At 37.7% G+C, this 16036-nt stretch overlaps 2 protein-coding genes and 1 long non-coding RNA gene across 5 annotated transcripts; 2 read left to right on the top strand and 1 right to left on the bottom strand.

Annotated features, from left to right (window-relative positions):
• Window positions 1–796: 796 nt before the first annotated feature.
• Window positions 797–4852, bottom strand: LOC136345138 (transmembrane protein 145-like). The gene is made up of 13 exons (XM_066293166.1): window positions 4342–4852; window positions 3974–4123; window positions 3709–3895; window positions 3422–3657; window positions 3175–3354; window positions 2977–3061; window positions 2701–2922; window positions 2482–2654; window positions 2299–2430; window positions 2092–2253; window positions 1838–2039; window positions 1601–1789; window positions 797–1354 (listed from the first exon to the last, which is right to left on the bottom strand). Exons 1-13 carry the CDS (start codon window positions 4435–4437, stop codon window positions 1143–1145), a joined length of 2226 nt encoding a protein of 741 aa, XP_066149263.1. The 5' UTR covers window positions 4438–4852; the 3' UTR covers window positions 797–1142.
• LOC136345139 (uncharacterized) lies at window positions 2429–2953 on the top strand. The gene is made up of 3 exons (XR_010733099.1): window positions 2429–2508; window positions 2563–2749; window positions 2817–2953. It is a non-coding gene; the product is annotated as an uncharacterized lncRNA (long non-coding RNA).
• A 662-nt stretch (window positions 4853–5514) lies between the features above and the next one.
• Window positions 5515–15854, top strand: Tao (Serine/threonine-protein kinase Tao). 3 transcript variants are annotated; one of them, XM_066292644.1, is made up of 14 exons: window positions 5515–5959; window positions 7114–7285; window positions 7339–7448; window positions 7502–7717; window positions 7766–7892; window positions 7955–8167; window positions 8227–8566; window positions 8635–8974; window positions 9360–9566; window positions 9902–10037; window positions 10093–10584; window positions 10679–10837; window positions 10895–11013; window positions 11090–15854. In XM_066292644.1, the coding sequence occupies exons 2-14, from the start codon at window positions 7163–7165 to the stop codon at window positions 11229–11231; spliced, it is 2724 nt and encodes a 907-aa protein (XP_066148741.1). In that variant the 5' UTR covers window positions 5515–5959; window positions 7114–7162; the 3' UTR covers window positions 11232–15854. The 3 variants fall into 3 exon arrangements, with proteins under 3 accessions (XP_066148741.1, XP_066148740.1, XP_066148742.1); XM_066292643.1 differs by having other exon boundaries at window positions 7126–7285; XM_066292645.1 differs by having other exon boundaries at window positions 7126–7285; window positions 8653–8974.
• The last annotated feature ends 182 nt before the right edge of the window (window positions 15855–16036 follow it).

The raw sequence follows: 16036 nt of genomic DNA on the forward strand, positions 1-16036 counted from the left end.
CGCATAGAATTTCTTCATTTCTTTTTGTGGGATCTCCTTTATTTTCAATGCTGTTTCCCCCTCCCATCCATTTTCCCCCCTTCCCCCATCCTTTCCCCTCCCCCTTCCAATGGGAGTTGTTCCGCATCACTCACGTCCTTCCCCATGCTTTCAAAAAGTGTATTGCAGATTCGAGCAAATCGAAAACCTTGGATGAGACTTACGAGTTCGGGGAGCTGCCTTTCTACGAGAATAACCTTTTATTTCAGCCCTAGCTGTAAGAACGATATTGAGTTATTTCAATAAATTGGAAGATTATGGCAGAATAGCAACGATTTTATTTTCTTTATACCTCATAATAGCTTTCCTTTAGTAAGTATTTGGGTACTAGTGCACACTCAGTATAACTTCAACGTGGCCTTTTTTTTACGATGTGTGTGGCACCCAGTGGTGACAGGTGAGGTAGACAAAACTACATAGCGTTCGGTAGCTAGATTGCCGCACACTATGTTTCACTGTAATCTATTGGGTAACCTGTTATTGGATATGGATGTCTAGGTTCTCAGCCATGGTTCTGCGCCTACATCGCCAACCAAGAGAGATTATATTCACCCACGCATTGCTATCCCCATTTATTGCCCTTCAGTGTCTACCAACAGGAGTAAAGGTGTCTATTACAGCATCTACCCAACCCAGGGATATATACATCTATTTTCTATTTTTTTCCAAGTGCATTTTCACCGCTCGCCCATCACCAGAGGTCTCAGATTTAATGAAAGTTTGGGTCAGTAAAGAGAGATATTAATATTGGTCCTCAATCACTAAGTTCTCGATATACGGTGTGTTCAAATTAAAATTTTAATTTCGTTTTTTTACCAGGAAATTTGAATGTTTATTCATCATTTTGCTTGCCGAAAGAGGGCGCCACATACTATAATATACTTTTATGTTTAATTAATAAAAAAAATTAGTCCCCCATTCATTTTTACCGTTAGAACTACTTAACACCTTGTATAAACCAATCACTAGTTGTGCGTTTTACTCAAATTCTTTAGCAAAATAAATACAGTAACTCTATCTAATTTATGAATCACTTAAACACTAATTGTGCAATAAATCATTATTATTGTAATTTATTGATTAAAATGGCACTCTAAACGCAATTACATATTTTTTCGAATTGCTAACTCATCAATCTCACCAGTTTCTACTACCCTGGATATCGTGAAGAGTTCGATAGGTACTCGTCCAACAAAATCCTCATAACTGACCGGTACGCTCTGATTTTCTGGGTTTAAGTGGTTGTTCAGCGAAGGCCGTCTGGTATTGAGGCCGTTTTGAAAACTGGTGTCCGTTAGCTTTGATGTTGCCGAACCTAAATCCATGCATTATTAATCCGCATGATAATCAAGGTCTTATAGACCAGAAGTCGAGCGACGCTCATACACACACTCAAATGAGAGTGGCTCTAGTTTGTCTGATAGTGAAGTGCGACCTGCGCCTGAGTTTCACTTTCGTGTAAACACACACACACACACACCGATTGCTTTTCCATGCAATTAAATTTTGAGCTTTGCTTGAGCGGAGCATGCGCATCGCAATATTATGGAACTATCTTTACCAATGCTATCCCTCTTAGTTTTTAACAAGTCAAAATCGGGAAAATCTAAGGCCGGAATATTTTTAACCATAGACCATTTTAGAACGTTGTCTAAGACTGGATCTTTAGGCGAGATGTGCTCGTTTCCTTCAGCATCATCGGGCAGTTCAGTTATCTGTGGTTTTGCAAACCTTTTTTGATTGTACATCCCTAAAACGAAACCCATAAGATATCATTAAGATTCACCCTCACCACCACCTTCAAAAATTTCTTCAGTCCTTCTTGTCAGTGGAATAATAACCGTATGCTCCCCAATCCCGAAACTGGGTTCATAGGTGTGGTGCCCAAATTGCTCGATGGTGCTAGTACCAGCGTTGCCATTTACCTCCATAATTCCGATTTGAGTGGTGCGGACGTGGTAGGGAAAATTTTTATTGGCAACACTGGGTGTGGTTAATATCTGATGTACAACAGTCCTCAATTTTTTTTTTTTATTATAGTGGAATACTTACCAGGAACATGAGGTGTCCTCCGAAAGCTATGAAGAGCAATACTGCGTATACCACAGATTCCCTAACCCATTTGTCAATGTAGTTATTGGCGGATATTATAAAGGCAGGTCCTGCCACGAACCAGATAGTGCCGAAGAGGTTGAAGGGGTAATAGAAATTCGACTAGAAGTTGAAATGTTTATGTGAAATCTAAAATTATAAAAATACCTTCTCGGGGTATCTCTTGAGGGTAAACACTGTTGAGTAAACGAACATCCCCCATGCGCAAAGTCTGAGCATTATAAGGCCGTAACCAGGGGCTGATTCGTAGAGATACAACACTTCTCCAGGATCAAATACCTACAATACTCTCCCATTTACTGAGAACATAAAGCAAAGTTCCCTACGTACCATGGCTTCATAAACAAATATGGTCAAGTAAGTCATTATATAAAGGCACATGAAAACAGTCAATTTAACTGCGCCCTTCAGGGGCAAGCGCCCTCTTGTGATAGTAAAGCCTTTGGCTAGCAGCAGCAGCAGAAGGAGGAAACAAGTTTCTGAGGCACTCAGCAACATGTTTGCTAAAATTTTCATTTATTTTACATTATAGAGCACGTAAATCTTTACCGAATCTTTTGAATCTGGGTGATTCCCTGCCGCTGACAGCCATTTTGAGGTAAACAATGCACATCAACAGTATTCCCAGCAGCTGGAGTATACAGGATATTACATAAATTTTATAGGTCGTGTGCAGCAGTTGTCTCTGCTTCAATTCTAGGGAGCACACAGTAATGGCGAGCATTAGAACAGAGTACGCTATTGAGAATGTCATGAGTATGGGCAAGATATCTGGAATCAATCAATACATGGCTGTTGCGTTATTTGAAAGTGTGGAAGTCTTACAGAATTCGTCTGCGGAAAAGTGTTCGTGCCAGTAATCCCCCGGAGGTCCGTTGGTCATGAGAAGTTGGTAGTTTATATCTATTCCCTTAAAATAATATTAGGGGAAGGTAAAATACTACGGGAAGTTAACATAATATCAGGGGAATAATATGACATGAAGGGAAGCTGAACTAGTTTTAGAAGTTCAAGACAACCTACTTTGGTTTCATTACAGTTGCTCACAGCAATAAACCACCATCTCTCCCTAGAGCTCTTGAACCGCCTGGCGTTATGGCAATTCAGAAGTCTCCCATATCTATCTGGATTTCTTGTTACAGGTTTCATTGGCACTGAACGCTTTCTTATGGGAGCCGCCTTGTAACTCATGGTAAGAGAATCCTGTTGTTACATCGCTGGATTACAGTATGTAGTCTCCAGTTACTTGTCTTCTACTGTCGCAACTTACCTCAGTCATACTCTCAGTTGCCGCATCTAAAATAGTTGTATGTTCGGTCCAATCCGAATAGTATGTCGAGTATTGAAGAGGTGTGGTATTTGGAGGTGTACCCTCAAAATCAATTACAGTCTCTAAGGAAGTACTTATGGGCCCTAGTGTTGACGTACTTTCACTTGCAGGTGATATGGTGACTGCAGGAGTGGTTGCTTTTGCTGTGGTTGAGGACATTTTTATCGTCACACTTCCTGGAAAAATGTGGTGCTGAAAATGTATTTCTAGTCGAAGACATGAGGTACCTTTATGAAAGTTCGTTTTGCCTTTAGGAGCAGGTATGTATAAGGCATAAAGTGGGGCAGGCGTAGTGGTATAAGTTTGAGTCCTAAATTTGCATCCGGCAAATTCACGTGCTGCAGGTATTCGAGCCGTTAAATTCACAATTTGGTTTTGTTGTATATTTAACACAGCTTCGCGCTCTTTACACGACTGGAAAACGTTACATTTCGGTGAGCACATTTAGGTAAGCATGTGCTTTATCTAAAGCTTATCACAGGTGCTGATTACCTTATTCGATTTGTAGACTGCCGGCCATTGGCCGTCCGTATCGTAGTAGAGTAATAAGTTGATGTCTCCTTGATTTTCATTATAGTCTATGACGTATTCGAATTGACCTTCTTCGGATAAGAAGCAAAATCTGGCCAAAAACGCCCAATTCTAAACAATAATAAAAACCCATACAGCATATAAGACACGCAGTATATTGGTAATAAATATTTAATAATTGCTTTTTATTGATTAAGCAGTCGTTTGCAGGTGCATGTTCGTTAAAAAGGGCAAATGCAGCGTGAATAATGAGTCTTTAACCTGCGTTATTACACACAAAACATTTGAAAAAAAAACATAAAAAAACAATAAGTGACAATAAAAATTACCTCTCGTGTCTTAAGTTCGCCCTCGACATATTTGCAGCTGCACAAGTAATTAAGCAAATTTACTAGCAGACCTATAGACACAAAAATAGAACTCATAATAACCGATTTATCGTACTTATAGATGTATAGAAGTATAATAAATATAATATTTAGTATTTGGCCTAAATCATAGATAAATTGTATGAGAAAACTTTATTCAAAGGTGGAGGAGTTGTACGAATAATCAATCATTAAGGAGTTCCCATAGAAACCACTAGTGGGTTCACAACATTAGACCTATTTTCGTTCCCTGTACTTCTCTAATAATAATGGCGTGGAATACTGTAAGGGCACATTTGCAGTAATTACAGAGTTAATTAAACATGTAGTAAATTTGACTCAAATCAATAAGCCGCAGTAAGCAAATTTGGGGTTGAAAAAGAAGATGCTGTACATTTGTAACAGTTGTAGAGTTTTTGTTGCAAATTTTGTCGCGATAAAATTTCTATTGATGTCTATGGATCAAAAACAAGCAAAGTGGACGCGTGCATTTTTTACTTAAAATTGCATTAACGCATATCACATTAAAGTAATTGATAATTTTTAACTCCATCATTTTCAGTCAAAATTTGAAATAGACATAAGCGCTTAAATATCTCAGAAATTGTCGGATAGAATACTCAGTCAACCGATAGGTAAACAACCTATAGCAGGAAAATTATTGAAGAATTTTTAGCAAAAATGAAATGTAGAGTTAAAAATATTTTATTGTTATTTATTTATTTATTTTGTTATTTAATTGACTCTCAATTAGATTAGGGAAAGCCGTTCAGCAGCTAACAAAGGTCTTTTTGAAGATCTTTGAATTTATTTGTTGAAATTTCTCTGCTCTTTTAGCTTCTTGTTTTAAAAAAACATTTAAGCCCGAAAAAATAACTGAAATTATTTTAAAAGTTTAGGAATTGGGTCACAAATTATATTCAACTTAATTACATATCAGAATCACCCCGTTTAAGTTTGGTTTGTAGCTTCATCTATAGATGGCGCAAATGCTTCTAACAGCTGAAGACAGAAATCTGTTCATTTAGTGTGAATTGGATAGCATTTTTCGTAAATTTATTGCAACCTTGTTTAGCATTATAATTTGAACGAAGACAGAAGATAATCCGTAATTAACACTCCTTAAATCGAATTTGGTTGTTTAATTTAGCTGTCAAAATATCTGTTTTGGGTGGGGTTGTCCCTTTTTTTCATATTTTACGTTTATTTTACATAAAAACCTAGTTTTTAGATAAGGCAATTATCGCTTGTAATATAAAATAACCACAATTGTGTTGCAATGGCCTTGTTTTTGAACAAAAAGAACGCTTTCGTCGTTCCGTTTGTATCGTGATTTTGAGGTTAGAAATCCAGGTGACAGTTCCCACTTTCTACCTTCTGATAGTGCTCCCCAAGTTGTTTTCGTAATTTTCGGATTTAATTCGTCCGCAAATACTGGATTTTCCAGCTGGATAATAACTGTGGGCTTTTCTTCAATTTTTCGTCTGATTATAATGTGAAGAGTCGCACGTTTTGAGTGTGTAAGTGATGGTGTAATTTTCGTCGGACGCCATTTTGTGTGATTTGCAGCTAATATTTTGTAAGTTTTCCTTGTTTTATTGTATTTTATGTGTCTCAGTTACGCTTTTCGTTACAATTCCATGTCACCATTTCGCTGATTTACGAACGAACATTAAGAAATGTCCTTTTAATTAGGAGCCCTAAGATAATTTGTAACAAAGATCTGTAGTGCATAAATAGGACAAACTTTAAAGCACACCCTCAATTCATTCACCAGAGGAGAGCAAATGATTTTCTTTTCAGAAATTGTTCTTTTACATCTTAGAGATTCAATTTCTTAGGGAATTGATTGCATTTGTAATTAAAAAAATTAAATGATATTAAATAATTCCTGGCTCTCCTTGGAATACCTCCTAATCTTCTCCGCCCAACAAGTTGACCAGGGATGAAACTGGATAACAATTATGCAAACTGCTAATTGAACTGAATTTTTACTGCAAGGTTTTGTTGTTTGTAAGCCTTTGTTTGTGATTTTGCTACAAATATTTGTTGCAGTTTCATTTTGCATAATTGAAATTTTTAGCAGGCAACCGAGTTAGGAGTATGATCTTGTGTATGAAGATATGGAAAGGAAGTGTGTGTCCTTGGTAAAAAAAAGGATTTTTTAAAACCTAAAAATTTTAATTGTTTATTTAAATTATATAATTTAAGAAATAAGTTTTAAAAAATCTCAAAAAGTGGTCACTGGCCATTTCTAAATAGAGCTTTGGGAGTCTTAAGTGTCAGAAATGTCTTTTTTCTGATTATTAGTTTTTGAATTGCTTTAATATTCTTACAACTGGGTAAAAAATAAATTTTTCTTATTCTTAACTTGGATTTTTCATCATACCTTATGATAATGTTTGAGTCCATTCTAATCTCTGCTATTGTCTAATCTTAATAGTATTTTTATTATTTCCAAGGAGATCTGCCTTTCATAAAATGATTCACAAATCTTTGCTTTCTCTGGGAATGTTAGTATGATTGGGCAATATTTCCCTAAACTTACTAAACATAGATATTAAATGTTTCTGACAATTAGTACAGCCAATTATTGTAACATAATCTTTTGTTTCACCAAATTACTGATGCCTAATAAAATTAGATTAGATTAAATAAGAATTACTTATGGCATAAGACAAAGAAAAGTTAGATAAAATTTACTATAGAATTAGTTTTGATTTCTTTTGAAAGCCGGTTTTACAGAACATGGTCGCATATTAGCTGCTCCGCTTGAATCAACATGGCGCCGGTGCCCCGGCCAGGCAGCCTACGAGATCCAGACATTGCTGAGCTCTTCTTCAAGCATGATCCTGAGAAGATATTCGAGGATCTGCGCGAGATCGGCCATGGCAGTTTCGGGGCGGTAAATAACACATCAAACTATACAGGAACTTTACTTACATGTTTAATTATCAGGTGTACTATGCGCGATGCCTCATTTCCAAAGAAGTGGTGGCCATCAAGAAGATGTCATTCAGCGGCAAGCAAAGTTTAGAGAAGTGGCAAGATATTCTAAAGGAGATCAGGTAAGTATTCCTTAATTTTGCATGAATGTTTCTGCTCATATTATCTGAGGAAGGTTTCTGAAGCAACTGAAGCATCACAACACCATAGAATACAAGGGATGTTATCTCAAAGACAACACTGCGTGGCTGGTAATGGAATATTGCTTAGGCAGTGCATCAGACATCATTGAGGTGCATAAGAGACCATTGCGCGAAGACGAGATTTCAGCCATTTGTGATGGTGTACTTAGGGGGTTGAGTTATCTGCATGATTTTGGAAGGATTCATAGGCAAGACTTCCTGGCTGTTCGGGCGAAAAGTTGAAGGATTTGTTTCAGAGATGTGAAGGCCGGGAATATACTGTTGACTGAGAATGGGACAGTTAAGTTGGCGGATTTTGGAAGTGCGTCCATTAAGTGTCCAGCCAATTCGTTTGTCGGTACACCATATTGGATGGCTCCAGAGGTCAGTGCACAATTTCTTCCCATTATTTCCATATTGGATCTGCGATTTGTTGTGGTTTTTAGGTAATTTTAGCTATGGATGAGGGCCAGTATGACGGAAAGGTGGACGTGTGGTCGCTGGGTATTACATGTATAGAACTGGCGGAACGAAAGCCGCCATATTTTAATATGAACGCTATGTCTGCACTCTACCACATTGCTCAAAACGACTCTCCTACGCTCTCTTCGAACGAATGGACAGACGTTTTTAAACACTTTGTGGAAGCTTGTTTGCAGGTACAATTTTCACACCGTATTTGCAAACTTCATTTTATAAATTACGCAATTTTAACTAGAAATCGCCCCAATTAAGACCGAGCTCGCTGCAACTTCTCAACCACATTTTCGTGACCAGGCAGCGATCACCTAATGTTTTAACCGACCTAATTCAAAGAACCAAGGCGGCTGTACGTGATTTAGACAATTTGAACTATCGCAAAATGAAAAAAATACTGATGATTGAAAATTGTGAAACCGAGAGCAATATTGATTCATTACCAGATGTAGATGATGCTCCAGAAGAACCTACCGGCGGGGACAGTTCAAAGAGCAATTCCGTCACCTCGGAACATTCAGTACATTCAGTGGGAGTGTCCGCTAGCAGTCAGTCTAGCAGTACAAATAGTTTACCTGCAGGTAATTTATCGTCTAAAAAACTTTTATTGATTTCTTCAAAGAAGCGACTGAGTCTCTTCTTAAATTAGTTTCTGCATGGCATGTAGGAGGTGAAGATGGTACTGCAAGACGACAGAGACCAATCAATCACGTTGCAGCCGCCGCTTTAAGCGAACATTCTAGCGGCAACAATTTCGCCACCATTCGGACGACGAGCATAGTGACCAAGCAGCAGAAGGAACATATGCAAGAGGAGATGCATGAGCAGATGTCCGGGTATAAGCGCATGCGGAGGGAGCACCAGAGCGCGCTGATGAAGTTGGAAGACAAGTGCAGGATGGAAATGGAAGGACACAAGAATCAGTTGGATAAGGAGTATGATGCGCTGCTAGCGAATTTCAGCAAGGAGTTGGAGAAGTTGCAAGCCAGGTAAACGCAGTTGAAATATGTGCTCATTGTAACATCAGATTAGAGTATCTGAATTACTGCCCTTCTGAAATACAGAGTGATACATTTTATTTTATTTTTACACCTTTCAAAGTTTTCGCGTTATTTAGTTTAAATTTGAAGATGTCTCAAGTCAAAATTGTGATGAGATGGTGAGTGTGTCCCTTTTAAATAAAAAAAAAGACGTTCCATAAGCAACAAAACTTCCGACTGAACTTTGACGAAATAGTGAAAACGCGGCCTGATTTTTTCCAATCAAATTAAGAATTGATTTTTAGGAAATCTAAGGAAGCAATTACCTTAAAAATCAATTATTCAGACAATCTTCAAACAGCCCTTGTTAATGTAGCTCTGTATTCTCTTAAAGGCATCAGCAGGAATTGGAGCGTAAAGCGAAACAAAGTGCGGCGGCGGAAAAGAAGCTTATTAAGGATATTACCACCCGGCAAGACAACGACAGAAAAGCCTTTGAAGCGCATAGGAAAAAAGAATACAAAGCCAATAAGGAGAGGTGGAAACGAGAACTGTCCCAGGACGATTCCACCCCGAAAAGGCAACGGGATGCAACTTTACAGTATGTCAAATATTTCTCGCCTTGAGACATATAAAGGATGTTCATTTTCAGAATTCCTACCTTGAATTTCTCGAAGTATGCGGATTTGTGCCGAATATATTACTTAGGGGGGAAACTTTTTATGTCATGATTATATCCCCTCTGATTACCTATTACTGGCGGGCCCCTCTACTTGTAGAATTTCAAATACTTTAAATATCGGTGTTGTATTTGGTAGTAAAGAGTTTAAAGTATTTATTTTCCTTTAGAGAAATTCATGATGGGAGGTTCTGAAATTATCACTTTTTTTCGGGTTATTGTTCTTTTTACATAATCCATTTTTCGTCAATTTTCAGGACTCATAAAGATAACTTAAAGCAAGTGGACGCCCAGGAGGAACAGAGGTTAATTATGGGGCACAGAGCCGAGCTAGATTTAGAATTAAGGAAGTTTAGGAGAAAACGGCTATTAGCCTACCATCAATTAGAACAAGTAAGAAGTATCGGATTTTTTCCCATCCGGGTTTCTTAACCGTTTATTCTTTTAGAATTTACTAAGGCAGGAACTCCACAAACGCCAGCAGCAATTGGAACAGGCCCATTCTATGTTGTTGCGACATCACGAAAAAACCCAAGAACTGGAATATCGGCAACAAAAGGCGGTGCACGCGTTACGTGAGGAACAACTCAAAAACCAGCATGACACCGAATTGGCCAATCAAGCTGAATACATGAAGCGGACGGAGCGTGAGATGCGCAAAAAACACGCGTTGGAGTTGAAACAGCAGCCGAAGTCGCTGAAGCAAAAGGAGATGCTGGTTCGTAAGCAGTTCCGGGAGACGTGCAAGGTGCAGACAAAGCAGTACAAAGCTCTGAAGGCGCAAATTCTGATGAGCACACCGAAAGAGCAACAGAAGACGGTTATTAAGAAACTGAAAGAGGAGCAAAGGAGGAAGTTGGCTTTGTTGGGAGATCAGTACGAGCAGAGTATTGCAGAGATGTTGCAGAAGCAGTGCATTAAGCTTGATGAGAGTCAAGAGGTGAGTTATTGTAATAGTTTTATTATAACCGGATCACTCTGTAAAACTTTATGATTTTATTATATAATTTCTATTATCCCTTTCCTTTTTTCAGCTTCAAATTCAGCAAATGAAGGAAAGGTTGCAATATGAACTGGAAATTTTGATTGCATATCAAAGCAAGAACAAAATGCAGGCTCAAGCTCAGAGGGACCGGGAAAGGAGTGAATTACAGGAGCGAGTAGAAGTGAGAAAGGCTTTACTGGAACAAAAAGTATGATAGTCTGTTTTGACTTTAGTATAAGGAATAAAAAAAGAAATTGTCCAACAGATGTTGGCAGAAAATCAAAGGTTTATCGAGGAGCGTGGCGAAAGGATTAGGATTCTGCACGAAAAGCAGGAGAGAGAATTAGAAGAATTTGATGACGAGTCTGTGAGATTGGGTTTTAGGTATGTATCACTGTGCATTGCCAAGAGTGCAAAAACACATAAATACCTGCTAACTCATTTTAATCACCATCAACAGTTCTCTGGCAATCGCAGAGATGTCTCTGCCATTGGAAGACATGAGCCGTGATGATTTCGACGGTGAATCTAGTCTGTCAGGCTCGATGCTCAGCTTGGCGCATTCGAATAGTTCCACCAGCTTCTCACCCAACTCCGTTTAGTACCGGGCTTGCAAGGGAATGGCTACCATTTTAGCCCACGTTTCAGATTGTTTAAGCGAGGGGCGCTCAACGGAAAATCATGACTTCGCCAATTTGTCAGCAGCCTTAAAAAGGTATACGGGTTTTAGTTGCAAGTATTTGACTGTCTGAGCAAGAAGTTTGGTACTTGTAGTTGAAAGGATATAGCGAGAGAGAGAGAGAGAGAGAGAGAGAGAGAGAGAGAAAGAGTGGAGGGTGTCAAATGTCTAAAATTATTGGTCTTGATCATGTTTCGATAAAAGTTGGTTTTACAGACAAATTACAGACTAAATTGTGCTACAATGTTTAATGGGTTTTTGTTTACGGAATTTCCTGTACTAAACAGGCGCACTTACGCATCTGCGAAGGGTGACTTTACAGTCGCTCTGTTCAGCAATGGGTAAGTTTTTAATTTATTTCATACGTTGAATCAAAACAATATTTTTGGCTAATTTCTTCAATGGTTTGCTTTATTTTGTACCTATTTACGCTTAATTTCATTTCCAATCTATCTAATGACCAATTGTAACCAGTGGAACGACCATCAAGCAGATTTGCCTGCAAATTTCCATTTTCTAATTTTATTATTCGTTTGATACTCATACTTATGGGGTAAACGTAAAAAATTCTAAATCTGGACAAAATCGACTTTCGACACGCTCTACTGGAACTAACAGGTTACATCGTGTTGAAGGTATACTACCAGGAAAACTAGTATTTAGTGCGCCACGATCCATTTCGTAGCATAAACGAGTACATTCTAAATTAAACTAATAATTAGTGACCCAAAAAAAGACTAACTATACCAAATATTTTGGTATGTACGCTTAATATTAATTGTAATTACAACAAATCATCTTAACTGGCTTCTTAAGTATTTGTATAAAAGTAAACTTATGTAATAGTCCGGAAGCTGATGACAAGTCGGTGGTAATTTTGTTCAGTAGGGCTTTCACCAGGCTTAAACAGTGCGTCCATTAAAGCCTGCTCTTCATATAAAAAACACATTTAATATGACATTGTGCACGGTGTATTTTCTTAGTTTTTTTTTTATTAAAAGGTGCTGTATAGTTTATTGGCGGCATACTCAGAACTTCAAAAAATCGATTTATCAAAATAAAAGTTCACGTGACTGTAGTACGTCCTTTATGGTGAACTTCCTACCTCAATTTTAATATATACTCACCACGGCCTGAGCAAAATTGCAGCCAAACGTAAGATAGGCTAAACATCCTTATTTTTGTATATGAGGAGCGCGCGATCATTCTCTTAAAAAAACCCTGTTCATAGTTACAATTTACGCGTTATTTAGCCCTCCGAAAGGCATGCTGAGCAATATAGCAACCGCGAATCAATCGTTACTGCTGGACTATAAGTTAGTAAATATACCCGCTTCTTTTTGTACTTTCCTTGGAGCAGTCTTAGAGGGCGCTTGGTATGTGTTTTTGGCTGTTAGTGTCAGATGGGGTTAATGTTCGTTATAACTCTGCGATTCTGCGTACAAGAGGGTTACCACAAAGTGATGTCATTAAATTTTTCTCGTAATTTTTTTCGAATTTTTACTGTTCTGGAAATTCTTTCTTTTGGCCGTTTAAGAGTGCTCGTTGTGTTTTAGATATCTCGGATATGTATCAAAGAAAGATGTGTAGAAGAAAACGAAGTTCTTAAGAGAAAAAGGGATTAAGCTCTAAGACAGAGTTCAAAATCTAATTTCGAGGCAAATGTCAAAACGCACTGGTTGTCAAAACTTTCTCATAGGCAGTAAATCTCATTAGAACTTACCTGTAGTTAGTTAAATAATAGTACGAAAATATAATTGTTTTTCTTGTTGAATGATTAAGTAAATGATAGTAAAGCTTCGTGCATGCGTCGGTTTCAACACGTTCACATTGATTTATAGATACTAACAACCAAATGAAAATATACAGGGTGCCCCGTTTACGAGGTCGGTTAAATTTGGGCACGCTTGCGCAGTTTAAGTCGCGAACGCGCACGATCTAAAGTCGGCAGTGTTGCCAATACTCCCTTAAAAATCCTTGAATGCTTTTTTAATTACTAAAATTCGCAATTTGATCAGTAACCATTTAGAGACGTGCAGAAGGAATCGACACAAGACAGTATAGTAGTAGAAAAACATTTTGAGTTGACTCATGGGATGAGATCGATCTATACACGTGCGACATCAGTGAACTTGTGCAAAGATCGGATACTGGGGCGACGAGAGAAACACAAGTCGCCGTATCTGGAAAACTTGGTACAGGGGAATAAAATTGATTACGCTGTTAAAGAGTACTCTGAAAGTAGGCTCTTAGGATCGTTTCAGATCCGTCCTTAACGAAAAATGACACACTAAAAATTTCCGCTTTTGCGGATATTTAGCTAAGTGTGTTGGTAACACTGTCGATGAGCAAACGTCCACTCACTCATCGCACAACTTTGTTCTAATTTAACCGGCCTCTTGAGGTAACTTGAGACCCCATCGGTGAGGTTCGTCAAACGGAGCACCCTGTGCGTATTATCCGCCAATTAAGTATAGCGATTTTAGAACCACCAAAACCCAGCTCAGATATTTTAAAGTGTACCCAAATATAAGGTAGGACGTAAATCTACGGTTATGAAATCAAAACATGTTTTTGTTTTCATCCTGTATTAATAGGCTTTGTAGATATTGTTAATTTTGTTTATTTTTAGTAGCCGAAAATTAGTTAGTGTACATACATATGTTTACTTACGTTCTCTTTGTAACATTAATTATTAATCATTTACCGAAGACGCGCAATAAAGTCTGGAAATAAATGCTCAACATTCTGTCGAACTACGGTCGGAAGGAGATTTATCGTGAGGCGTGTGCGGGATTTTCGAAAAAAATCATTTAACTTTCTCTGCAGCAATGCCCGTACGTGAGTAAAATTTGCGAATTGACTCAGTTGATTAATTATTTCGATTGAATGGAAACTAACACGCAGACGTTCCAGACAAACACATCAAATACAGTCGACTCCTAAAGCGAATGTGAACCTAATTTACATTGTAATCGTTGGAAAAACATCAAAATTTCCCCCTTTGATATATTTACTTAAAATAAGTTAATTCATCAGATTAAATATTGGGTCATTTGTTAATAGAGGTAGTTAACGAACTCTCCATCGATTTTCGCTTCTACTCGCTAGCCGATAACTAATAAAACTATTCTCTGCGTTCGTATTAGGAGCATTTTTAGATTTACAGTTGGGTTATTAATTATTCGTCCACTTAGAGTAGTTACAAGAAATTACGATAAAATTCAAACTGCTTAAATTTATTTCAGATTTGTTATAAGAGTGAAAACTGTCCTTCTTGCGCCAAATATAGTGACTAAATATCTAACATTAACATCACATTTCGAAAATAATGGGCGGAAAATTATTCGTCTGCTAAAATTTTCCTCCAATGTGCGTCCATAACCATTTAGTTCCCACGTGTTCAATCGCATTAAGGTCTGGAGATAGGAGAGGCGTTTCGAACACCCTTAAGTGCGGTATAAAAAACCCACTGCAGTGTGCTTTGGGTCGTTGCGTTGCTGCAATATGAAGTCGTTTTCCACCCTTATTTAGGGAATTAAATTCGTTGGATTACACGTGCCTCCTCGCCATTTTGTCCAGAAGTACCTTTTTGGATTTATCAATGAACTTAATTATCGATTTGTCAGAAAATACGACGCTTTTCCGATAGTCAATATCCTTGTCCGAGCAAAGTCGGGTCGTTTCTATTTTTCGTAATTGGGAATGGTTTTCTTGGACCAATTCGTGCTCGTATACCTTCGCTTTTTGAAAGTTTTCGTATTATTATCGCTTTGCGGTCAACTTTCGTTGATCACCAGCTACACTTTTCGCTCCATCTTCAGTTCGCGAATATTCACAATTTTTTCTTATTATCACTCGTTCCTATCGATATGTTAGTATACTTTTTCTTCTCCTCTTTCGTAAATTTGTTGTGGTATGATTTGTTTTGTATTTTTTTTTTATGTATTGAACACTTGAGCGGCTTCTCCCCAAAATGTTCCCTGCAATTCTCTGGGATTTTCCATATTGACAATATTTTATGATCAAATATCACATTTCATGAGGCATCCGTGTTGACTTGCAACCCATTTCAAAATCTACAACGATCTACAAGTCTCAGAAAATCGTTCGGGTACCTATATTTAGACTTGATGTCAATGTTGGATGTTTAACCATCGTATTTCGTATATGAAAAACGGCTTAATTCCCATAACGAAACTCAATTAAGTTTAACTGGATCAAGTTTATCTGATTTCTTCACGATGTGTCCCTAGTGGATCAAATGGCAATTAATCACCTGACTGCGTACTGTGAAGAAACGTGAATTAAATTTTTTTATTTCGGTTGCTCTGGTTGATTTGGTTTTAACAAATTCGTGGCTGATAATTTTAGTGAAGTAACGAAGGAAATACTTATGAATGACATATACGTTATTGGAGATTTAGTCAATACACTGTACATAATTTGTTAAAAAAGCTACTATTTGTGTCAAATTTATTATTATTATATAGTTATTATTAGTGTAATTTTTTTAACTTAAATTATATAGTCGCTCGTAAAACCAGAGGTGTGTTTCATTTGCTGCAAATCCTCAGCATTCGCTTAGTTCCTTCTCAGACACCCCGTTTCAATGTGAATTACGAATGCAGCAAAAACTACGTGTGATTCACCGAAGTAGTCGGCGAGCCATCGAGGGAACGTTTGCGTGGTCCACGTCACAGTTTAGGAAATGCAAGATCATAAAAA

The sequence above is a fragment of the Euwallacea fornicatus genome, chromosome 18 (assembly GCF_040115645.1).
Source record: "Euwallacea fornicatus isolate EFF26 chromosome 18, ASM4011564v1, whole genome shotgun sequence".
Taxonomy (NCBI): Eukaryota; Metazoa; Arthropoda; class Insecta; order Coleoptera; family Curculionidae; genus Euwallacea; species Euwallacea fornicatus.

Excerpts from the sequence above, each read along its gene's own strand:
- LOC136345138 (XM_066293166.1), bottom strand. The coding sequence starts at position 4,437 with ATGAGTTCTATTTTTGTGTCTATAGGTCTGCTAGTAAATTTGCTTAAT. Across the intron at positions 2,254-2,298 it reads TCAAGAGATACCCCGAGAAG|TCGAATTTCTATTACCCCTT; the intron begins GTATTTTTATAA and ends TTCAACTTCTAG. Across the intron at positions 1,790-1,837 it reads GACTGAAGAAATTTTTGAAG|GGATGTACAATCAAAAAAGG; the intron begins GTGGTGGTGAGG and ends GTTTCGTTTTAG.
- Tao (XM_066292644.1), top strand. The coding sequence starts at position 7,163 with ATGGCGCCGGTGCCCCGGCCAGGCAGCCTACGAGATCCAGACATTGCT. Across the intron at positions 8,975-9,359 it reads TTGGAGAAGTTGCAAGCCAG|GCATCAGCAGGAATTGGAGC; the intron begins GTAAACGCAGTT and ends ATTCTCTTAAAG. Across the intron at positions 10,038-10,092 it reads CCTACCATCAATTAGAACAA|AATTTACTAAGGCAGGAACT; the intron begins GTAAGAAGTATC and ends TTATTCTTTTAG.